The following is a 26,428-nucleotide window of genomic DNA, read 5'->3' as shown; positions in this document are numbered from 1 at the left end:
GAGCTAATGACCCGGACTCTTCAGAAGACAGTCATCAGAAGGTTGTGTAACCCCACAGGACCTGTTAGGGGGTCCATCGTTTCCAACATGCGCTCGGCAGACGAGATTTCTCAAAGTAAAACTTGAATTGTGGAGTCTGGATTGATCAAGACACCGCATGCTGTATGTTAGCTTTCATGATTTGATTATGCTCTAAGAGAATTTTCTATACTTGCCTCCTCATTTACCTTCATTTGTATTGTCTATATTTAGCAGACTGTCCTGTCCAGAGTGAATTGCAATGAGTGCGGTGGGAGAAAACAGCATAAATAAACATGAGAACCTGTTGGCCACTTTCCCCTCCATTCACACTCTAAAGGTCAAAGAAGTGAAACAGAAAAAAAGAAGCTGCTATTGACTCCTTCATTGTGCTATAATCATTTACATTTCAGCAGTAGCAGCTGAAGAGAGCGACATTTACAGTCGTGATCTCCAGATTCACACGTCGTGCTGCGTTGCATTCTGGTACATTGATGCCACTGTCTGCGGAGAAAATGTTGTTTTCCTGGGAGACTGTTGAGTGAGTGTGAGTGACTGACAGTGGTGCGTAAATACTGTATGTAGCGGTCTCCCCGGGGATTTAAACCTATTAATAGAATGTGTGTGCGTGTGTGTGTGCGGCCTCCATCACCTCTCCTCCTGAGTCTACGAGGCGTGCAGGTGACAAAGACAACAGACGGAGCTGCGTGTATTCATGTGACCACAGATATCAGCTTGTTTTCTCTGTGTTGGTGAGTAGGAGGGGGGGTGCGTTCAACTCTGAAGCAGTTTATTAAAACTTACATTCATATACCACTATGTTGCTTTGAAGGTTCTATTGATATGGAGAAGGCTGTTGATCCAGCAGCTTGAGAAGCTGAGCGTAACAGCATAAGTTCACGGTAAAATACTCAGCTAAAGTTAGCGAAGCTGGCTGGAGTCCATCTGTCCCGACTCCACCAAGCTGCCAGAACCTCTGACCTGTTGGGATCACAGGTTGCCAAAACTACCAAACAATCAGCTGGGCTCTATTTGACTTTTGTTTACAAGCCGTGGTCCACTGGTTACTAGGCAAGATGAAGAGAGGGAGGAAGGGAGAGGAGGGGTGGATTTTTGAAGAGAGAGAGAGAGAGAGAGAGAGAGAGAGAGAGAGAGAGAGAGAGAGAGAGAGTGGTCCCGTCATTAGGTACTGTAGGTTATCAGTGCAGCCCCCGGTGTGTTGTCAGTAACGTGGGTTGCTGGTGATGAGGAGGTCGGTGTGTGTGTGTGTGTGTGTGTGTGTGTGTGGGGGGGGGGGGGGGTCGCTTTGAAGAGACACAACACCACTGAGTGACAGACACAGAGCAACAGACGGAGGGATGTCTCTAGCCGGGGGTCTCTGCTTCCAGCTGGAGCTCAGCGCCGTGTCTGTGGGAGAGAGGGACACAGACAGAGGTGGAGAGGACGGCTCTGGCTGTGTGCATCCTCATTTCAGCACATATATCCAGTGATGCTGTGGTCATTTGCTGTAAAATAAGATGAAGAAATTCATCTTTATAGTAAACAGTGATTTTGTTTGTGTCTCATTCCCCTTAAAAAAGGTTTTATCTTCATATTTACATAAATATGAAACTGACAAAGATTGAGATTAGGAATATGTGTAGCGCTGCACAACAAGCTGTTCCCTCATATTACTAAGATTATTTGCATTGACATATGAAAATGGACGACACACAAATGAAGCCGTAATATCGAGTAATACCGAATACGAGCAAACACCTGTCCACTCAATCATGAGCAGAGCTCAGCTGTCAATCACAACGTTTTACCCCCTTTTTATAGCATGAACACTTCACAGAAACCATTTTTACATAAAACATATTTAAAGTTTACTTTGAGTTTTAAGTTTGGCCCGTGTTCTACCTGCTTACATGGAGGCGACGGGATTTATGACCTATTTTGCAACCAGCCACCAGGGGGCGATTGAAATGTTCTGGCCACACTTTAGGGGAGCGTTCATGTTGTCCATCTTTATTTATGTCAGTGTTTCACATCCAGAAGACACAGAGCAACATTACCGTTCAGTAATGTTCGAGTCATGTTTAGCAACCACCAACCAACAAATGTCCACAAGTCCAATATTTGCTCTACATTTTGCTCAGATTTCCGAAGACAAAAATCTGTCCCATTAGCAGCTTAATTCTCCTCTAGCTTCACCAGCTAGTCGCTAACTAATATGCAACAACTGCTCCATCTCTCTATCAGCTAAGGGGTCCATGGCCTGAAACACATTGAAGACCCCTGCATTTGATGATGAATTAAAGAGCACGTAAAAAGACAAAGCACCTGACGTGCTGCTGTCTTTTAACTGGTCCATAAAGCCTGAGTAAATGATTTAATAACCATTAATTAGTTGTAATTAGTTACGACTATAAACCGTATTTGAAAGTGGCACCCTGCTATCTTCATGAGCTAGAAATGTGAGTGAACAGGCTCAAGGTGGGTTTACCCTCCGCAGTATTACATGTGTGCTGCCCTCCTGAATATTGATGGATGCATCCATGTGGACGTGCAGTTTAACACGTCTGCAGACTTCATGTGTGTACACTGTGGAAAAGCCCTAAATCCAGATTGAAATTATAACTGGGCAATCATGCGGAAACAGAAGGCAAACCACATACGAGCTCAAACCCCCAAACCCCACAGGTTTAATTATGTCAGTGTGTAGACGTGTGTGAGAGAGAAAGTGTGTGTGTGTGTGTGTGTGTTTGAGATCCTCTTGGACTCTGTTAGCACCTCCGGGGTCCCCTTAGCTTGATGATGTCACGGCGACTTGCAGAGGAGTGAGGCAGCATGGTGGTGGATGGTGGTCTCAGGCCAGGATCGGAGCACACAGCCTCAAATCATGGTGTCAAACAGATGGTGGCAGTCCCAAGGAGGTGGGGGCAGCGAGTGTTCTGATTGGCCAAGCCAGCAGGGCGGTTTCTGAAACAGAGCCTGAGCAGAGTGATGGGCTGCCTGGTTGTGTGTGGGGGGGGATCTTTCAGTGGGAGGATGCCAAGGTTTGCCCATCCAACGTGTTGCTGTGCCAACAGATGAAGGGATGCACGGAAAAAATGTGAGACCCATGAGAGTCATTCTTATTTTTAGCTTTCTGAGCGAGTGCTGGAGCTACCAGGATTCACCACAGAATATTTCAGATACTGGAAGGGTTCATTTAAGATTCATTGCAGCATGAAAACATGAACAATCAGATTCAAGCTTGGCAGCAAATTTCTCTTACTGTAATATACGCCGCCAAACAATTTGCAAACTCAATATTTCTATTCTCAATTACTGGTTTAAAATACCAAAAGTAAATAAACTGTGTCTAGAAAGACGTTTTGTTATTACACTGTTTGAATAACATTTTCAGCAATTAAAATTCCATTGACCTACATTGTATTGGGGAAGCATATACTTGCTTTTAACAACGCATTCACATATGAATGATGGCTGACTCGCGTATCCTCTGTCAATTTGTGCACATTCTCAGAAATGAACGCTACGTGTCAGAAAGATGCAATAGGTGGCTGAACGGTCAGGTCCTCCGGTAACAGTGCTTCTTGTGGGTTTGAGCGAAATGACACTTTAAAGACGAATTCTGCAAAATCTGCTGAATGCACCAGAGAAAACACCTCAGGAGGCACCTTCTAGCCACATGTTTGAAGATGCATTTATCTCCACAAGAGGCACGTATAATTAATATGCAATATTGATTCCGTCTAAGTGCAACTACTGCTGTAAGTGGCCTGCAAGTAGATTCTACAGGGATAGAGGCTTTGTCTCGCTAATAGTCCATCAATGTGAGTCATCCATTTGATTGTGTTTGTATGCTAGCTAGCTAGATGTAGTAGGACTGGGGTTGACTTGTGTGCAAATGGACCTTCATCGAAAGCTACTTGGTTAGGTTTAGGAAAACATTGTGGTTTGGGCTAAAATAGCCATGTTACTTCAGTTCTGAACTTAAGTATGCTACATGCATAAATTACATGATATTAGGGGGTGACGTCACGTACGAGATGTACTTTTGGCTTCACATGGCACACAAACAGCCGCCTCCTGAATGAAAGTCAGGACCTCATTCTCAAGCAGAATGGTCACTCTTTACACCATGACACCTGACTTCCTCCTTTGCTGCCTTAACAATTACAATGGCCACTAGAGGTCGCTGCCTGACAATTAACGTAACTGTTGGTTGTGATAAGCCTCTTTCACAGTCAAACTACTGTATATGGTTGTTTTTGTGATGAGCGCATGAAAATTAAGGCGACCCATCTCTCCTGAAACAAACAAACCTTTGCTAGCGAAATAATTCATTCAACTTTTAAGAATTTAAAGAAGCAGATGCACTAATTTACACAAGAACACATATTTAAGGAGTGAGTGGGCTCTTTAGACCATCATCTTGTAAGTAAATTGATAATGAGACAAGGTGCTTCAAGATGTGCCTGATTTAGCTCAGCAGGTGACACTGATTGGATCACATTGTACATTCGATTTGCAATAATTATTTAGAGCAGCACATCGCAGTGTAAGGGATTAAAGAACACAAGTGGGAAAAAGAGGCACAAACAGCTCCGTCAGTCACAGTCAGGTGGGGATGTGACAGAAGTGAACGCTGCTGGTAAAACACCAAGTTTTAGTTAGTTTGATTATCACTAGCTGGACACACGATTTACCCAACAGCCTCTCAAGGTAAAGTTGGCTCAAGGTTAGATACATTTTTAACCAATTGGACTTGTGGCTCTAGTAGGGTTTGGTTCTGACAGCTGGATCCATCCTTTTTGTCCAGTTCGGACGTGTTAAGCTTTGAGGCTAATGAATCACCTCCCTCTTATCACTTATCTTTGAATCGATTGATCAAAATCACAAAGCGTTCGTGTGTTTTGGCGTTTTTATACGAAAAAAACAGCCAGTAGACTTTTTGGATTATCAAAAGTAGTGCTAGAGCATTTTAGAGCAGAGCTTCACAAGGTCCAAATCTCGGTCTTCACCTATTTTAATGGCTCAATTGATCTACTCCAGTTTAATCCATCTAAAATCTGTTGTAGGTTCTAGAAATATATGGCATAACATATATAAACTGACCAGAGGCTGCAGTTTAGTCACATTATCAGTATAAATTGACAGGCCCATTCATCCACTGTAACCTGCAGACCACCAAGCTATTCCATACCGGTGTATCACTTACTGTCTCCAACCTGAGGCTGCACAGCTCCAGTGTCAGCGTCCTGGCCCGTCAGCTCTGGTTCGCTCCGGGGCCGAGTGGCAGATGTAATCCGCCGGGGGATCGTGCGATCGAAGCTGTTTGATCTGGCATTTTCCTCATGTCTCTTCCCTCAGCCAGCGACAGGCAGAGTTCCAGGGAGTGGCAGACGTGTCTTGTGAAAAATGATGTGATTATGAGGAAGGCCTCCCTGCTTCAGGACTGTGACAGCGATCATATCCCATCAGTGTTCGGGGTGGTGATAGGGCTGCTGACTGACTCTGTTAAGTACTTGCTCTGTGTGTATAGTACGTCCAAAAAAAAGTTACGAAAAGAAGCATCTAAAGAATATGGCTGTCAGTCAGAGTAACAGTATGTCTTCTTTATAGCTGTCTACATCTACTTTACAGCCCCGGTTATTTTGAAATGCGTGCCATGTGCTATCATCCCGCCCAGCTCTCCCTCGCTAACGAGGACTAACGCAGCGGGGATGTGATAACAGCGTGTGTAAAGAAACATGTTTATGATTGATTCTTTCCTCGAGGAGACTTCCTGCTCTTCCTGTGGGTGTCGAGTGACTGATAGGAAACTGAGCTTAATGTGATGCAGCACTGATATGAAAACATTCAACTGGAGCACAATGGAATAATGCTGAGAGAGAAAACTGGAGAAACAAAATGAAGGTTTTATGTTAGCTGTGTTTACTGTGAATCATCTAGCCTATTGTCGTGGATAGTGAATAAGAATGAACGGCAAATCTTGTAAAGGGAGAAAAAAAGAGCCTCGGTATCTCAGTCACACTGAGAGCAATACAAAATATAATGCCTTGCTAGTTGCCCATGGAGACTGACTGTTCATGACAATCTGTAATACAAACGTGTTGGACATAAGGATGGGAGATATGACCTAAACTTTATGTCACACTATTGTTTGTTTGTTTTTATGATGACGGTGTTATGTCGCAGTAATAGAAAAATTAAAGGGACACTCCACTTAAACATGATTCTACCTTTTTTCAATGTAATCTTAAGAAAGAAAATGTAGAAATATGTAGTTTTTGGAAACCAATTTTAATCAGAAGAGAAAGATCTATATTGATTGACTTATGCCTAAACAAACTAAATAAACAAAATCTCCTTGTTTTCAGGATGGAATAAAGTAAATAAACACAAGTTTATATTAGGCGGACCCTGCCACCTTTCCAGCTTCAAACAGTGTTCTGTGGACCTTATTTCCCTCCGAGAACAGCTTATTTAATTGAAAAAATAAATATTTCTGAGTTTGTATCATTACCTCATTAATATTGTAAATATGAATGAGGTAAATACTGAGTTTGAATTTCTTCTACAAAACCACTTAGTGCCCCTTTAACTTCAAATAGCAATACAAGATAAGGTATAGGCCTCAGCAGCATTTATTCGTAGAAAACCCAAAGTATATTTAAGTAAGTGCAAAGTCAGTGTACCACAGGGCTTGTCTATCAGTTACACACAGCACCAACAGACAAACATATTGAAGGAGGAACACGAAGCAAAGAGAGCTTTTGTGTTACGTTTAAGGGGCTCTGTGAAACTTCTGTGTTGTGCTGGAAGCTGGTTATTAATTTATGTTAGCGGACTCCTTTTCTAAACTAATGTTAGCTAGTGTTGCTCTCTTAGCGGAGCAGAGAGAGGCACTGAGATGAAGCAGTGCATTAGGTCACATCCTTTTGACTGTCGGGTAAGATCTGACTCGAGTCCAGCTGCATTAAATGACTTAAAAGAAATCGTCCACCAGCTTGTATAGGCAACTAGAGACAAGGAAGGTCTTATGTCATGTCATGTAGCAACCTGCTCACATATGGCCAATAAAAAACTGATTAATACATGTAATTGCACATTGCTACAAACTGTTGCATAGCACCCCTTTAACAACAGAGCCAGCTGAGCTTGCAATGCAGTGTTAAGTAGATTCACACAAAGAGCAACGTGACACAACAGTTTCCCACATCTAACCTACTACTCTGGTTATTTAATTGGCTTCAAACTCGGCTTAACGTTCACACAATTCCTCTTTACTGTCCATTAATATTTAATACTTATTACTAATGGATGGAAAATGGCAAAACTTACAACAATCCATCCATGAGCTTAGGTTTTGAAGCGAATCCTGATTTTTACGTTGCTGGCCCACGTTCAGCACTCCAACGTCAAATGTTTAGCGTGCACACAGCCTATTAGAGATTTCCAGTTGTTGTGGGGACATTTCCCTCACAAAAAAATGTCTGTGTCACCAAAGCTGGAGTTAGCAAGGGAAACAGTAGTTACTGGATGTATTTTTAGTTCTATGAGTATCTTTTTAGCCAATTTAATGTTATCGCAGCCACAGCAGAGCACACTATTTTATTTTGTACAGCATGGTGGCGCACTGGTTGGCCCCACAGTAGCAAGAAGGTCCTGGGTTCGAATCCTGTAAGGGCCTTGCCTTTCTTTGTGGAGTTTGCGTGGGTTTCATCTGGCCACTCCGGTTTCCTCCACCATCAAAACATGTAAATTAGGTTGATCCTCCAGTCAGTGCCCTTGACCGAGGCACTGGCTAAGATCTGGAATTGGTCCTGCTCCTTCGGGATGGGTGAAATGCAGAGTACAAGTCGTAATTGTATGATATGTGACATAAATAAAAATGTTTCTTCTTCTAATATGCTATGACTGTGTCATGGCAGAATGTGACACCAGTGATGGAAACCACCCACCCTTAATTGGACAGAACAAACCTGCTCCTATCTTATCAGCAATGTGCTACAAATCCACTTTGCCCTTAGCAAAGGTGATGGTGTCATTGAAGTCATATGGATGCGAATGCTCAATCCAATATATGTATATCTATAGAGAGAGAGAGAGCCGGATATGAAGGTCACAGGTTTGACCTCTGCAACAGCCACCTTGGCCATTATCAGCTGCGGCAATGAGCGAGAAACTCTGAAGCTAAAAGCCTTAAATGTAATGAAAAGGATGGCTGAGCAGTTAGACGAGTCCTCGGGCTAAATTAGATCTGCATTGTTCAGAGATGGACCGTCTGTGCTACATCCGCCCCGCGCCGCCTTCAAAGAGCGATTTATAGAAGACCAGTACGTATTTAGCATGCGGGGTGTGTGTGCTGGAAATCAGGATGTGGAGAAGCATGTGCCTGTTGCAATCACATGGTAGAGTAGCACCTTTGCATTTTTAATGTCTGTCATAAATAACCTTGTGAGGCCGTGTGTGTGTGTGTGTGTGTGTGTGTGTGTGTGTGCGTATAAACAGGAGTATCAGTGTGTGCACCTGCATGCATGTGCATTTGCCGCTTAATGTGACATGATTCAGCTGTTACAGGCCGGCGTGCACAGGGAACATGATATATCCTCACTCTGCAGACATGAACGCGACAAAATTACAGCCCAGCACGAGGCAGCAGTTGTCATTAGTCGGCGCAGCATCCGAGCATCCAAAGGCTCAGGCAGTCCAGCTGTTAGTTTCAGCCAGTGTCATGATGTGAAGGAGGCAGAGATAAGGACACTGAGAGGGCTGAGATAGACAGAAAGTTGAGTTGAGCAGTAGGAGCAGTAATCGCAAAATCCACCCAAAAACATCTCTAATACTTTAATCACAACTCTCAACCTTATACCTCGATTTCTTGGATTGTTTTGTTGTTATGTGTTGCAAGGTTTTTCTATTTCTAACCAATAACGAGACAAACTAGTGCCAAATTTTATTTTTATGCTGCATGAACATTTTTTGGAATGGATAGTAGAGACAGGAAACAGCCCCATGTTAACAGCTTCTGAGCATTCACATCATCTGACAATTCAGGATGGTTTTACAGAGCTGGCTGTGTGAGTGTTAAGAAATTTGCATTCAAAATACAGCACTCCATAGATTAAATCTGAGGCATCTATATTTGTTTAACTTTTGAGGCAGTCTTATAATAGTAAGCACCAACAACCGACACAGATGAGTTGTGTTCTCAAGCGATGTCACTATTACTGCAGTGGCACAGTTCAAGTGAGCGTATTTTTTACTGTTTGTGAGAGTAGAGATGTTTTGGCTGATTCTGCTTGGCACCCCTTCGAAGGTGAGATAAAGTGTTATGGTTTGTGAAGAAATAAAACTTTTTACTTACCTCCACAGTTTGGGTGTGAAAGTGCTACAGAGTTAATAATTTATTTTTTTATGATTATAAATCTGGAAATTTACCATCCATGACTTCTTCTGAAACACAAGGAACTTCTAAAGTAGAAAATAAAAAGGTACAATATGTAAAATAATTGTACTTAAAACTATTCAAAAAATGGACTGAACTTCATCAACTGAGTGTGAAGAAACAACAGTATTTAGGTTATATGTAGATGTAGTAGAGTATCTACTGAAGTTAGCATGCTAACAAGCTACAACTTTCTACTTATAAAGTCCGATAGCCCCGTAGACTTTACATTTAGCAAGAAGATAACAGCACAGAGCAGCCTGTGGTTTTGGTGACGTGCAGGTGAAAAGGCCTGTATTTCAGTGGGACTATAATTATTTTCATTATGTAAAAGGTTCAGATTCTCAAGTGGTCAAAAAAAGTGAAATCCTTTACATAGAGTACACTGCACTGCATAGTGTTACTGCACAGATTTACAAGTGAGATCAACAAATAGTGTCCTGTTTGCTGCCGCCTACAAAATATCATCCATAGAAAAGGAAAAACAGAGAGTCTAATTTCTATATTATCAGCAATAATAAGTTCAGTGTTTATAAAAGACCTGCAAAGTACAGTAATACAAAACGTTTGCCGAAAGTAGAGGTGTTGAAGTGTGAACATTTTGTGAATATGAAAATGGCTCATAGTTATGAAGAGAGATTCAGTGGTATCTTGTATTGTATATTAACTGCTGAATGATGCTGAGTAACCATATCAACTGTCATATTGCAACATGCTGTGGCTTGAAACCATGCCAGTGAATGAGCAGGACAAACACACACACTTATAAAATGATAAATGCATTTATATTTATAATACATGAAGAGAGCGCATGCTAAAAGCAGTCGAGTGAACGCACGCACACAGTTCAGGAGCAGGGCGACCCAAATAGTGGCAATGATATTTTGAGAGTGTGTGAGTCATGCAATCCGAAAACAAGGCAGGGTGTGAAACGACTTCTTCAGAGCTCAGTAGGCAGAGCGCACCAGAGGAGAGATTGTGGGAGGAAGGTGGAAGAAGGAGCATAGTAGGCTGCATGTGTGGAAATCTGCTCCGTCTAGCTCTCGGAAAAAAGACGTGGATGTTTGCAGATTGAGCGTGTGCCTCTTCCAGGGCAGCGGAAAAGCTGGATGTGAGCTCCGCATCTGACAGGTGGTTCCATAAACACTCTGCAAACCGAGACCAAAACAAAACAAGATCTGTTTATGACTCATCAGCTAATACTGTTAGAATACAGATTCAGCTGCAGTGCATCAACACACTATCATTTAACCAACCAAAGATCAAAGTTACTTATAATTATGGGGATTTTCTTTACAGACCTTTTAATTAAGAACATACTTGCGTGATAGTGCTTCATAGTACTGCATTCTGTACTTCATGTCGTATTATCAGTGTCATAGTGATAAAATTGGAAATTGTTTTCTCTCAGCTCACTGCCCTTCTCATGTCCACATTCCTTGTTGCCAATAACACTTTGGGCCAATCCCAGTACACCGCTTAAGATAGAACTTTATTAATCTCAAAGGGATTTATTGTGCCAGAGATTGCTCCAAAACAGTGTGACCAGTAACATCCAGTTGGTACTTGGTTAGCTGTATCCCTCCATTTTGCACATTCAGGCTAAGAGCTAGTCCCGATTCTTGTTGGGAGAGAGAGGTAGAGCGAATCGGAGGTCTACATGAAGGTTTATCAAAGGCACACTTCAAACTCCGGGTGATGACAACTCTTTTGTCATATCAATGTATTATGGTGCTTTTGTTTATAACAAGCATAAAAAACGCTTTTGCTTTGCTAATGTCTGTGTAGCTAACTTGCTAACGTAACATAGTTTCTGCTGATTTGTGCATGACAGTCTCTTATTTTGACAGATTTCAGTGTTGCCCGAAATTTTAACAAAAGTCCAGCTGCAAAGTTGCTGCAGTTGGTACTGCACCTCTAATATCAGTGCAGACTGGCAGGGTAGGAGCACGGGTTGCTAATGTTGGCCACTGCTAGACCAAGTAATGAAGCAGTGTTCTTTTTCATTTGATTGATGGTGTGAAGCTGTGAACAAATTGTGGGCATCCATCCTTTTTTTTTATCTCCATCAGATCATTGCAAATGACATTGTGACGCAAGGATTGCCACAGTAATGAAAGAGAAATCACCGCAGCAAAAGATGGCATATAGCAAACGTCCATTCATGTCTGTTTCTGTAAACGGCATCAAAGAAGGATCTTGAAGGATCGTCCCATTTCATAAGGGAGATTTTAACCTTTACTCCTTGCAACTCTGTTCTGAGGTGCAAGGAGGAACCTGATAATGAGTGATGGGGTAAAAACTGAAAATGGGATTGATTATTTCATGACCTCACCTTGTCTCTTCCCTATCACCTCGCCTGAAGCTGGTGAGAATACTGGGCCCTAATAAAAAGTCCTTATTTCCACCCATCCCTTCATGTTGGCAGTAAATATGAATGAAGGGGTTACCAAACAGCACTCAAGAGGGCTATTTAGATGTCCCTATCTCCGTCTGACTTTGCCTTTGGACACTGCTGCCCAGACACAAGGGGAACGAGTGAGAAAAGACAGCTTTCATTTGGAGCCAATCCACCAGTGTAGCACCTGTGTTGTGTTCTATATTGAGACACAGAAAAAAAATGATCACAGGCAGTGTTGGAGATGACAGAATGTTGCTAGTAGTGGTGAAAGCTATCTGTGTCCCGCAGAAGAGGATCAGCACAGTAGTTAAAAAGGTTTAGTAGGCTTTGCCAGAAATTAACTACCAAATGTGCCAGGGGTCATCTCAATAACGGGAGAGTTGTAGTCAATAACGAAACAATACTGTCAATAATCAAATTTTGGTCAAACACAATTCTCCTTATTGCCAAATACCTAAGAAGTAGAGTAGAGAGAGTCCATTCTTGACCTTGGGAATCACATTTTTTCATGAGATTCATTAATGGAGGGAGTAGTCACAGATAAAAAAAATAAAAAAGGCCATTTACATCTGCTGCCAAAGACTATCCTTGATAGACAGAGCGACAGGGCTTACCATCTCCTCCCACATAAGAAAAAGCTAGTAAGGGAATAATGAGTGAAGAGTTTACTGAGAGTGGGTTATCACTTCTCACAATATCCTTTATAAGAACTTTATCATTTGTGAGGAATGGTTAAGAAACCATTATAGATTGACAAAAACATTCTACAGAAGAAACAGCCAGCAAGTCAGACCCACACACACTCAACAACAACAGCAGACCATCATTTCCTCTCTACCACAGACCCACACAATACTGTAACAGAATACAAGAAAGACAGGATCAATGTGCCAAAGAGGAAGGAAGATGTTAAAGCCTGTTTGCCTCTGCCACTATTTGAGAAAATATGGTAAACCACCACAGCCACGCAAAAGACTATTCAATTATTAAAGTTCAATAATAAACTCCACATTGGTGTCAAAATGCCAGTGTTAGCTAACATTAGATGATATTACATTTTAAGTTCATAATGACATGCCACGCCATAGGCACAGCAAGCTAGCTGTTTAGCCAACATTGGAAAGCAAAGGGTTGCACTATTAGCCAGATAAACATTAAGGCAAACGTCAGCCTCATTCATTCCTCCATTGACACTTGACACTGTCTGATTCAGCAACTTTGAAGGTAACAAAGTAATAAATATGGGAAATATGTATACATAGAATATTTAAGATTGAAGGTAAAAATAATAAATATTGACATAACTTGATATGTCATAAGAGATTTACACAAATGCACAAAATGCTAAAGCACAAAAATAATTCTCCCAATTCCCCACTGATGTCTTATGTTCGCTTGGTTGGATTGACCATTTTCCTACTTGCTTTACTGCCAACTGCCCAACATACCAGCAGCATTAAATTAAATCTGACTGCAGCTGCTTTCCCATGCTACATTCCCACCAGGAGCAAGGGGGGAGTGTGTGTTTATTTGTTGCTCTTGCTAATAGATTGCTCCTCTCTCTGGAGTCCATTCAAATTGATGCAAGTTAATTAAACTTGTCTGAGTTCACTCTCTTCCACAAGAGTAAATGAAGGGATTGATCTCGGTGGATGTATCCTGAGCCAGTGTATAGAACGTCAAGGTTCAAACAATAAGAAATGTAACATATGTTTTTCTGTTTTTCTCTTTTCCTCTCTTGTAGTTTATTGCCTTTGCGTCATTGTTCTTCATCCTTGTCTCCATCACCACCTTCTGCTTGGAGACTCATGAGGCTTTCAACACCATCATCAACAAGACTGAGCTCGTGCGGAATAGCAGCGTGCCGGACTCAGGCCCACAGTATGAGATTGAAACTGACCCTGCGCTCACCTACGTGGAGGGCGTTTGTGTCTTCTGGTTCACCATCGAGTTCCTGGTGCGTGTGACCTTCTGCCCGGTCAAGTTGGAGTTTGTTAAGAGTGTTCTCAACATCATCGACTTCGTGGCTATCCTGCCTTTCTACTTGGAGGTAGGGCTCAGTGGCCTTTCTTCAAAGGCTGCCAAGGATGTGTTGGGTTTCCTCAGGGTGGTGCGCTTTGTTCGTATCCTGCGTATCTTCAAGCTAACACGTCATTTTGTGGGGCTAAGGGTGCTGGGCCACACATTACGGGCTAGCACCAATGAATTCCTGCTGCTCATCATCTTCCTGGCATTGGGAGTGTTAATTTTTGCAACCATGATCTACTACGCCGAACGAATCGGCGCTAGGCCCAATGACCCCACTGCTAGTGTCCACACCAAGTTCAAGAACATCCCCATTGGCTTCTGGTGGGCTGTGGTAACCATGACAACATTGGGCTATGGCGACATGTATCCAGAGACCTGGTCAGGCATGGTCGTGGGCGCATTGTGCGCCTTGGCTGGTGTGCTGACGATAGCCATGCCTGTGCCTGTTATTGTCAATAACTTTGGGATGTACTACTCCCTGGCCATGGCCAAGCAGAAGCTGCCCAAGAAGAGGAAGAAACACATCCCTCAGATGGTGCAGGGAGGGTCCCCCACCTACTGCAAAGCTGATCTCAACACTACCTGCAACAGCACTCAAGGTGACCTGTGCCACCACAAAGGGAGCAGGGTACTAGAACGCAACCGCTCAGGTAAGATCATATGTTCACACCAAGGTTATGTGCAAGTATTTTTGATGCCTGAACCTCACCAAACAGAAAACAGAAAACAGAAAAAAAAAAAAAACGCAAAATAAGAAGTGAAGTTAAATATAAGTAACATATGTATACTGTAATAATATGTTCCACTCCAGTCCTCCAGTTAAGAGTCCTATTCTCAACCAATTCAGCCACAACAGCTTGCTTTAATTCCCAACAGTGTCACCTTCTGCAACCACAGCAACCACACCTCAGTAGTAAAGTACGGAAGGGCTAAAGGGCCATGCATTCATACATTTTATTTCCTCCATTTTCCCGTGATAACGAGTTAATTTCATTTGTTACGATATAATTAATTCGAGATCTTGAGAAAACAAAATGATAGTGTAGTATATTAAATCATTGCAAGAAACATCATTCAGTGTAGCAATGTCAGAGGAGCAGGATCATATCGATCCCCACGTCACATATCTTTTCAATCAAGGCCTGACACAGGCTGAAATAGCATTATGCCTTGCTATTACAGATAATATACACATTAGTGTGCGTAATCTAAAAAGACGGTTAGCAAGGCTTCAGCTATATCGACGGCGCAATCTAAGTGAGCCTGATGTCGTCGTTAACTACATAGCCGACCAGCTACAAGGTCCCGGGCGTCTCCATAATCTCAGGCCTATCATACCAGAGTCATTATCTCAAGATCTCGATTTAATTATATCGTTATCTCGGGAAAACAAAGTTTCGTTATCTCGAGATCTCGAGAAAATTATCCCGTTATCTCTGGAAAGTTGTTATTTCGAGATAATAACTCGAGATCTCCAGAAAACAAATGAAATTAACTCGTTATCACGGGAAAACGGAGGAAATAAAATGTATGAATGCATGGCCCTTTAGGGCTTCCGTAGTAAAGTTCTGGTTGCACCAAATGGTGTTATGAATGAAGTGACAGCAACAATTCGCGAGGGACTTCATCCCAGGTAGAAAGCAGCGGCCATTTGACAGATTCCCCCCTGAGACCACAAATGTTTTTCCCCTGGAGACTCAGGAGCACCACAGCAGCTCCCTCGCAGAAGACTGAACTCTTTTGTCCTGCAGTCTCCATCTCTGGTTGCCACAGTGATGAGGAAGGCAATGCAAAAGGTATTGAGAGTAGGAGACGGTTGTGTGAAATAACCCATGCTGATAAGAATTCAGAGTACTCGTGCCCAAGTCTTTCTTCCAGTAGAGACTGTTCATTTGTTGTTAAGACCATAGGTGGCTGTTTTTCCCTCTGGGCGCGTGTCAGTAATTTACTCTTACATCTGATATTGATGGAAATTAGTCTCGACCCCCGTATACTGACTTTCTTTGAATTCTAGAGCAGGCGTTCCTGAGGGCAGGTGCATGCTCTGGGCTTTACACAGTGTATTTGTTTATTAGGTCTCAGAATCTTATATTTAATAAGTATAGAATAATTCATGCCTCAACTGGATGCGCAAACAGAATCAATCTGGTTTAGTCGCCTGTGTGATTTCCTATGAGGTTATTTAAAATATACAGTCTGCAAGGTCACATTCCTTTTCAATGTTCTTTAGATTGCATCTTGCTTTATGTTTCACTGTGTAAGGTCCCATTTAATTTTAATTTTTGTTACTGTATGTCACATATAAGAGGGCATTCCAGCTTCAGGTATATGTGGATTTACTCCGGAATTAAATAATAAATAAGACTAACATGAAAGCTTTAATTCAAAACGTCTTTATATAAAGGTTACGCAAGAAGCACATATTGACACATACTGAAAAATGTAAGTTACTATATTAAAAATACATTTGAATGTATGGAAATAGTCCAAATACCAAAATAGCCAAAATATTGCCTCAAGAATATATTACAAATTATAATAAATGTTCATTTTGACAATACATTTGTAATAGATACTGATATGTGTTTGAAAATCCATTACTTTAAACAAATTTTGTATATTTTGAAAAATATGTCATTATTTTTACAATTAATGCTAATAGCAATAACTGGTATATTTGTTGATATACAGAGAATATATCATTTGATATATTCAATAATGCACTGCTAGTACATTATTAAATATATATTTCAATACGCAGTGTATGAAGATTACACTCGTTTCCCACGTAAGCCTGTGTCATCTCTTTATATTAGTGTAATATGTCATTCCAAGATGAAAATATTGTCATAACTGTTTAATTGACACAAAAAGTAGAAAAAATCTAGAATGTTAAATATATGAATGAAAATATATATATATATATATCTATATATATATATATATATATATATATATATATATATATATATATATACTGTTGCATAAATGAATTAATTTTAGGCTTTTGATTGTTAATAAAAAAGAAAAAATAATTAATCCTACAGTACTAACCAGTTTTGTCTCTGCAGCCAAAGCCTGCCATTATCCCTCTGTGCCATAGACGTCCACTGTCATCCAAAAACTATTAAAAACACATAAAGGAGACACACTGATGTGATTCATGACATATTCCATCATTACAATGGACATTGCCAGTTGTTAACTGCCACTGCATTTTCTATCTCTGGAGAGTAACTTCCTGTCTGGGAGACGTTGTGGGGAATGCTTGGGGATGCAGATCCACATTTACGCTCTGAGCAGAATATATTACACTGGCCTCCTTCATTGCATGACTGAATATGTCTTCCAAATGCAACAGGCAGGCAGGTAGAGATAGATTTTTACTGTCACAAAATCTCTCATCGGCTCATAAGAAAACAATCTGTCTTTTCTGTCCACCGGAGCTCCACACACTGTCTGACCTTTGACCTGCACGGTGGTGCTCGTGACATTTGGCGCAGGCTTTTTATGTTGGCAGCTGTTTGATGTTTGCGGTCACTGTTATTCCCCTGTCACCCCCATCCCCCCAGCCTTAAAACTCCGTATTCCCAGACGCACAAACCCCCTTTCTCTGCTTACTCTGTATACCACTGAGAATATACCACTGGGAAGTACATTTCCCATCTATTGTTCCCAAGAGTCAATACAACCGCAGTATATTTAACACTTCAGCTGTAACAGATTTAACATAAACTGTCAGGCTGTTAGAAGAAGATATTGTGAAGAAATACTTTTTGTGTTCAAATTTTGTGATAATAAATCATTTATGGTATTCTTATTTTACGTAAAAAACAAATTACTGAATACATTTTGAATTTATTTACTTCTACTTTTATTTTTAGCTAATGCTAATGATGGTGTTAAAATTACAGTTAATTATCAGTTTAATCAGTTCCTCCTTGATAATAACACTGTTTATTAGCCGTCTTTTTTAAATTACTTTTCATTTTAAATCAGAATCTGTCTTTTCAATTTAGTAGATTTAATATTTAAATTCTGTATTTGATGATTTCTTCACAATAAGAAAGACATTTCATTTTAAAGAGTTGTTTTAAAGGGGCTCTATGTAACAAATTGTAGCAATTTACATGTTTTAATCACTTCTTCAATGGCCATATGTGAGCAGATTGTAACAGGAAAAATGAGTCTCTCTCAGATGCCTGTACAATCATGTGGATGTTACTTTGTTTAAGTTGTTTAATGCTGCAAGACTGTGGATTTCTTTGTGAAGGACTGGGGTCAGATTTTCAAAGACAGTCTTGAGTGAGTTTGAAATGAGTCTGCTAGCATAAACTAATGATCAGCTTACAGAAGAAATCCCACAAAGCCCCTTTAACTTAGAGTTTGTAACTACCACTGTAATAACAACCATGTCAGCTCAGTTTTTATAGCACAGTTAGAGCCATCCGTCTGACTTGAACTGAAGAAATCAAGAATTCACTGTGGAAATATTAAGCTTAAGCAAACTCCCACCAGAGAAAGGTTGCTGCAGAGAAATGTTACTGACATTAAAGTTTCACAAGGTTAAAAGCCAGACGGAGAGAAGTACTTTTAGTTGCCCAGCAACTTGTATCTGAGAAGGGAGGGATATGATTAAAACAATTTATAACTATCATATTATCTTATTATTTAGTATCTCTGGTGAAAATCAGGGAATTATTGAATGCCATGTCTGAAGCTTCAATGGTTTGGTAAGTTAACTACTTCAGACTGTCTTTGTATTACTGAATCTACCGTTTCAAAGCTTATTATCAGCTATATAAATTGAAGAAAAGCAGTAAAAAATATATCAGACCTCTAACCTGGCCTGTTTTTCTGCTCACAGTGCTGTCAGCAGACTGCAGCGGGGGCAGTGACCTGACCATGTCTCCAGAGGAGAGGGTCCCCATGCGAAGGTCCAGCACCCGGGAACAGGACCGCCGGAGCGGGGGGACGTGCTTCCTGCTCGCTGCTAGTGACTACAGCTGCCCTACAGATGGTGGGCTAAGAAAAACAGGTAACTGCATGTGGAAACTCATTTGCTTTTCTATATGATTTAATTGAACTTTACAGAACTATTTTAAAGTATAGGTGAATTCATTATGTTAGAGTCTCTTAAAAACTATACAGTATTTTCTATTTTCCATGCTTGCTATTGTGCATCAGTACTGATTCATTAGTCATCACCTATAAGTCTGGGTTGGGTTTCATCTCAGAGGGATTTCCTGTGACCACTAGTTATATTTTTCAAAATGTGTAAGATATAGCAGTAACATACATAGCAGTTCATATTTCAGATATATTATACCATAAAAACAGAGATGTCATAGCACGACATGTCTTTAAAAAAGGTCTTAAAAACACAGACATCAGCCAAAATCCTCATCAGCTGATCCGTATCCCTAGTTACTGGGACACCAACATCCCTGGAGGGGGGAAGGCTGTTTGTTCAGCCCTAGTCAGCTCAGGTAACGTAAACCTGTGGATCTGCTGTTGTGGCTCTCAGCAGTGACACGCAGCACTACTTTTTTGGCAATTCTGAGGATCGACAGTGTCCATGCAGCTGACTCAGAACTGTTGCTTCTTCACAATTTATTCATGTTTTCTTGTTGCCTGGAAACACTTGAATAAATTTCTGACCCCGTGTCTCACTTTTTTGGCTGTTGACAGGTTCATTGCCCATCTACAGCTCCCAAATAAATTGCCCAGTGTATCATCTGCCCCTAAGGTCACGATACACCAGCAAATATTTAAAAGATGTTCCAAATAGAGGAATTGAAGTGGTTCAAGTAATAGATATGAATCCCATCCACTCATAACATTTTGACTTCTTCATTTGTAAAATTGCAACTGGATACTTGGAATAAAAACTAGCTGAGCAAATCACCAGTTAATATGCATTACATTCAAATGAAAATAATTATAACACACTGACCATTATATGTCTATACTATCTTTTACAGTATTTAACTCTAGTAGTTTCATAACAACACAAAACACGCAAAATCATGCGTAAGTGGAAACATTGGGTTTTCCTCAGAACAAAATTCAAAGCTTTAACTGACCCTTTGCTGAGCCCCGCTGTTGCTACCTGTCAATCTTTCCAGTCTCGTATGGCACATACTTTAAAATGATAATGATGGCAAATTTTCCATTAACAATTTTTCAAACAGTGTCTTATTCCACACAAAAGCGAGAAATGAATAGAATTTGTTGACTGAAGAGATCAATATAACTGGCAGAGTTTCTTACCTGTAGCTAGCTAACTCACATTAAATCATGAATTGATTGAAAACTCCTTTTCTGGTTAACTTTTTAATGTTTCCAGTTGACTCGCATATAAGCTAGAGACAAAAGGCTTAAATATGATGATGATATGATGCTAGCCTTAAAATATGTAAAGCAAATGGAATTAAAAGAGTAGCATTGTCCGCTTGCCCTATAGAGTGCTGCAGGGATGACCTATTTATGTAGGCTAACCTGGAAGTTAGCATCACCCTGGTTCCCTTGACAAAAAGCCAATGGGATTTTGGATTATTGCAGAAAATCAGCTCTGTGATGAACATAAATTTGTGATACTTAACATATTTTGTTCAGCAAGATAATCTTCACATATGAACACCACATTTATGGTTTTTCAAGCACAAATAAAAAAGCGAGAAGTAAAAAGCTAACGTTAGCGTAGAAACGAACTACATCATGGTCAGATGACTTCAGCATCACCACCGCTAAGCGTCTTCCTACACTGTACTATACATGCTTTACTATAAACCAATTAATCTACAAGTTGTAAAGTTAAAGTAAGAAAAGTTTGCAACTAAAGTCGGCCTGTAAAGACGGACTAGTCTCCGTGTTTGGTGTGATGAGTTTAATGTCCCGGGCAACCTCTGTAGTCTCATTTAGACACTTGTTAGCAACCATGTTTTTCTAGATGTAAATTCTTTATAATTTTAGGTAGTAAAACAAAAAGTGTGCCACAGACCCTATTACAGGTATTTTACCAAAAACCCAATCAAAAAACCCATTGACTTCAGGACGAGTGAATCTGAAGTGCAAAAATTATTTCCGGATTGTAGGACTCTGCGGCTCTCTATTGCAAGATAGAATTTAACCTTGGTAGTGCAGTTTTCAGATGCCTACTAAAGAAATACACAATAAGTTAGGTAAGATGTGTTTCACTTTTACATAAGGAAAGGTTTTGAAGACTTACAGCTAAATTTGGCCAAGTCATCTCAGGTAAACGTCTCCATATCTTTGTTACATCAGCTCCCAAGCAGTGAGTTTTTCTAACATTGTACATTTGTTGGCTAGTAAAAAAGTCCTGGCCTTGGAAGTAACCCTCTGTAGACTTCTGTAGGTAACTAGTTAGCCAGGCATGCTAACGTTAACAGATTACATTAGAGCAGACAAATGTAGGTTAATTCATTCCTTACACTTCCTTACACTAACCGCTTTAGATACTGCTACTTAGATACTGAGTATCACTATCACACCACTTCAGCAGGCAGAGAAATGCAAAGCTTGACGGGTCAGCCATGACTACAGTTGCTAAACTATAATTTACCAATTGCAGTCAATTCCAGGCCCTTTATATTGTTACTGTGAAGCTAAATCATGAATGAAGAAGTCAATTTTCCCGAGTCGAACATTATGATTTGACCATGGCTCTGGTAGTGCTACCAGAATGGCCTGAGTCTTGTTTCTGATTGGACAATGTTGAAACTTTGTCAGCGAAGTTTACTGACCATAAAGCTTGACTAGATATTGAAACAATATACATTGTTTTCCAATGAGAAACATCATCATGCTGTCAGATTTTCCAGATAATTCATCAGTCATCACCCTCAGTCTTGTAGCAGTGCATCGTCGGAAAGGTCAGACTCACATAGGGCTTAACCTTCCAAACACTTTGACCCAAGCTAAAGGTTATCATGAAGTTCACATCTGCTGAATTCCAGAGAGCCCTGTTGCTGTTTCGTGAGATTTCAAAGGCAGAAAAGGTCATGAACCAAAATGTATAAAGTGAGCAGTTCACACAGTGGAAATGAGGTCACAGTGCAGCTGATTTCTTAGGTGTTCCCTGCAGCAAAGTCCTAAAAGAAAACATTTCCGTAAATTACTTTCTGTTACAGCCCCTTTCTGTCCACGCTAAAATAATATTCCTCCAAGTGAGGCCTAAAGCATGTTTGTTAGACTAATTCCTCCATTTTATCTCAAGCATCTGGAGGCATTAACGTTGTGCTAATCTGCACTGTAATGTGGAAGCGTTAAGCCTTGGCTAATTGCCTTCTATCCGAAGTTAACTGCCTCCCGAGGAGGCTATCCAAATGTCCTGCTCTCAGTGTTATTGCTCTATAGCCTCATAGCTCTACTGTACTCACTCCATAGCAGGCAAATCAATGCTATCATACCATTACAGTGCCACTCTGTAAACTCAAGATTTTGTCCAATTGAATTTTAGCTCCTATTTCGTAAGAATTCTAATGAGATAAAACATCATTCAGGTTTATTTGTTATTCACAAATAGACCATTTGTTGATGGGTAATGAGATAGACTAGCAGGTTCAACCACTGTTCATGTGGTCCAGATCCTCGAGGGAGCCCATCACTGTGGTCTCTCTCACAGCAGGGCACCTCAGCAGTCATGTTTTTTCGACGTAGGCGGCCGGCCAGCTGTGCCTTCGTCTCTGCTGCCTCAGCGGTTGCATTTGCCGCCACGCTGACGCCAATGCATAAAACATCGAGTCCTTTCTAGTCCCTTCTACCTGTTGGCGTAGACCCAGGCTGCCCTTTGTTCTGCTGGTTCTGAAACAGCCCTGGTTTAATTTACACCCTTCTCCTCAGTGAAACAAACAGTGCTGTATGCAGTATGGTAATGAGGCCACGTTTCCATTAGCTGCTCTTCATCAGTGTTTACGCCAGCTGATCGGCATGCTCCATTGATGATCCGGCTGCTTTGGCTTGCTTGTTTTTTTTGCGTCAGGTGACAGAACGCAAATTTGCCAGCGTGCATCACATGCTGCATTTTTACAAGTTTGAGCTGTTGTGAAGTGTGAATCCGTCCAAATATTAAAAGTATTAATAATTAGGGTCTTTTTAATCATCCTCATCATCATCAGTATGTGTATAAGGCAACAACTTGGATTTATGCACACTTAAACACTGGGATATATAACACAATGTACATGTTGGTAGGCTTACTGTTATGCATATATATATTTGAAATTTGTGCCACAACGTGAATAACTAGTTTACACAAGTATTCCTCAATTTATTACCATTCATTAGACATTAGTAAGACTCTATGTATAGTCTCTAAACTTTTCTTTGTGAGAGAAAATACTAATGATGATGGCATGAGATGAATGGCTGCAAATGTATGATTCTATTTTTCAACCATACTACTTTAAGAATAACAGTATCTCTCATTTGACAAGTAGTTTTGCACACTTAACTCAGGCAGACTGGAATTTTAAACATACAGGCATTTCTCAAAGGCGGAGGAGGGTAAAGTAATCTGATGGGTTGCGTGAATGGGTGGAGCCAAAGAACCATTTTCTGCAAAATGGCGACTTAAAATAGTAGAATTGATCAAAAACAGTAATTGAATTGTTTCATTATTTCCTTCACTCATAACCATTCATTGTCCTAACATTAGCACGTTGGCTAACTGGCTTACCGAGATAGCTTTAGGCTACCGTAGCTATCTTGAAGTCTAGCTTTGGAAATATAATATATTGTGGCCAATATCATATCGTTATTGCAAGATCGAGTCGAGTCAGAAGAACGTACATGTCAGCCTCCTAGTTTAGATTCTAAGTCACTTAATGAAAAGAGCTGTAGACCTATGGGTCTATGGGATGTCTTGCTAACAACAACAACGGTCTCTTCCAGGTTGACACTTGGCAGTTGATTTGCATTGTGGAGTTATGTATTGGCAAACTATAAAATAAACAATAAAATCAGCTAAAAGAAGCTAATGTGTTTGTTTGTATCTGGTTATTCTAAATGAGCTATAGGCCTATGTAACACAGCAAGAATAGTCCCCCATTTCTGCTGTTACTAGCAATGGCGCTATCTTTGAATTACATAAGCTCAAAATGGAATAACATTTTTTAATGAAAGTTTTTTTCCCTAGTCTGCCACATAGCATGCAAAGAGCATAAAGCCAGTAGCCACTCGTTCTGATGTTAAAATAACAGTGGGAAATGTTAGCCTACTACCCATATGATAGCAACAGGTTAAGTTAGGTTAGGTACTTTATCATCCCCGTAGGGAAACTCTTCAGGTGCGTTGGTGAGCACATTATTTGTTAATGGGTGAAGCCAGATACAAGTTATTGGTAATTACCTCCTTTTTTATTAAGTGAATTAGAATTGATATTGGATTTGACATTTTTGCTGAATGATGTGTGAGTCATATCTTGACTCACACTTACAACTAGAAGGCTGATTCAGACCATTTTTCCGACACGACTGCTCATAATCACAGTCTGACTGATGTGATGTGAATATCTTGTTTGCAGATTAAAAAGAGGACTTCGAGAACAAAGAATAAAACAGATACCTTTTTATACTATTTTTGCTATTTTAAACAAGTTGTGTCTTGTAACATAAATACTTAAATATAAGTATTAATGGGATGGTGCATCTTTTCTGGTCAGATAGGGTTTCCAATGTAGATGGAAAGCTTCTTACACCAGAAAAAATGTGGATCTTTGGCTCTACCCACTGAGGATTAACTCAGCCAATGAGGTTATTTCTCCTTCTGGAGAAGCTCATTACGTTTGCCTATAAAGATTCTAGTCTGCCTTACTGTCATTGTCAGGAAATGTGCTGTGCATGCACTCACCATACAGTATGTTACTGTTGCTCTGTCTCACTCCTGTCTCCTGTCTTGTCTCGGTTCACTCGGCTGGCTCGGACTCGGATCGTTGCCTGCCTGCCTGCCTGCCTGCCTGCCTGCCTGTGTGTGTTCATGTCCTGTTCCTGCACAACCACAACCACCACCACCTCCACCACCACCTCTCTGTCGCCCCCTCATCTGAAGGCTATGAGAAATCCCGGAGCTTAAACAACATAGCGGGCTTGGCTGGTAATGCCCTGAGGTTGTCTCCTGTGACCTCGCCCTACGGATCGCCCTGCCCGCTGCGGCGCTCTCGCTCCCCTATCCCCTCCATCCTGTGAGATGTCCAGCCCCCGGGCCACTTTTGGCCCAAACCACCCCACATCCTACCCCCCCAAACAAACCACCTCCCTTTGGTATTATATCTGAACTTTGTTCTAGATATTGTGACTAGTGGATAAGTACTTAACTTTGTAGCTAAGACTAATGTTAGTGGCTTGGGCAACCTAAGCAACTCCTCGCTTCCCCCTTTTCCTTGAAGGTACATGTGCTTAGCTTACATCCTTAAGTAACTAGTCAGTTCTCCTGTGTCACTTTCCTTCAGTTGGATATTATCATTCTTTGAGACTTGCAATAAAAGAACTCTTGACCAATGGCTTCAGAAGTAGCAGCCATAACATTTAATAAAGGACAAATAATTAATCAGGGATATTAGATGTTGCTATATTTAGATACCTTAAAAAAAAGACGTGCTTCCAACAAAAAAGAAAAAAAAGAAAAAAAGAAAGAGAGATGTCACTTCATTTTAACCTCATACGACTGTGACTTTGTCTTTGTTTTGCTACTTTATTTTTGGGATGGAGATGGAAGGGATGGGCGTTGGGACGGAGGATCTGTCTTTCAGGACTGTTTTTTTTTTTTTTTTCCGACTCACACAAGCACACACGTACAGTCAGTCACTCTTCACCTGCTGCTGGGCCTGCTCATTTTCTTGCATGGATCATCTTGTAACCATCGTCTGCAAGCAATGTGGAGAGGGGAGAAGGGACGAGGCAGACAGTGAGGAGAACTTGAGGAAATATATATAGAGATATATGCATATATATCTAAATATATATGTGAAAGAGTATTTTTTTTTTATTTAATGTTATTATGTTGGGGTTTAGGGGGCTACACTCGACATGTATTGTGTCTCATTTTGCCATTGGCTTCACCAACAATCCACCTATAGGAGACTCGAAACACAGAATGCCATCTGGGTGTTCATTTCTCTCTGCATGTATGCTGCTATTTCCGATTAACTTTCTCCCCCACTTCCTTTATGTTTTTTCTTCCTTTGATGGAGTGCCACCAAAGTGCTGTTGTGTCTCTGGTTGTTTACTCACAGATAACTGCAAAGAGGTTGTCTTTACTGGTTTCACACAAGCAGAGAGCAGTGTTCTATCTTAATGGCTTGAGGGGAAAAGCACCGCCATGGCGGAAAAGGTAACCTTCTGAGGACACGTTGCAGTGCATAACCCTCTCACCTTTTGGTCATGAATGTATTCATCGTGTGTGTGTACTCAAACGGGGGTTATCCAATAATCCTAAGAAGAGATACCTGCTGAGACAAGCGCAGACAAGCATGCACTCTTGATGGCACCATTAAAGACGCTGCTTGTAGCATTTTA

General features: G+C 40.8%; 1 protein-coding gene across 6 annotated transcripts in view; it reads left to right on the top strand.

Moving 5' to 3' along the window:
• The window catches only part of kcnc2 (potassium voltage-gated channel, Shaw-related subfamily, member 2), a 97,015-nt gene extending 70,808 nt beyond the window's left edge, over positions 1 to 26,207 (top strand). The window contains exons 2-4 of one of the 6 annotated variants that reach the window (XM_073480827.1): positions 13,609 to 14,542; positions 18,760 to 18,930; positions 26,146 to 26,207. In XM_073480827.1, coding sequence (XP_073336928.1) covers positions 13,609 to 14,542; positions 18,760 to 18,930; positions 26,146 to 26,207 — 1,167 coding nt within the window. Of the gene's footprint in view, positions 1 to 13,608; positions 14,567 to 18,759; positions 18,931 to 24,962; positions 25,100 to 26,145 lie in introns of those variants that run through there. The other 5 variants (XM_073480826.1, XM_073480825.1, XM_073480824.1 and 2 more) reach the window with 5 other exon arrangements.
• The last annotated feature ends 221 nt before the right edge of the window (positions 26,208 to 26,428 follow it).

This window comes from Pagrus major, chromosome 14 (genome assembly GCF_040436345.1).
Source record: "Pagrus major chromosome 14, Pma_NU_1.0".
NCBI lineage: Eukaryota > Metazoa > Chordata > Actinopteri > Spariformes > Sparidae > Pagrus > Pagrus major.
The sequence above is the reverse complement of the archived record's forward strand: the minus strand, read 5'-3'. Positions and strand labels throughout refer to the sequence as shown.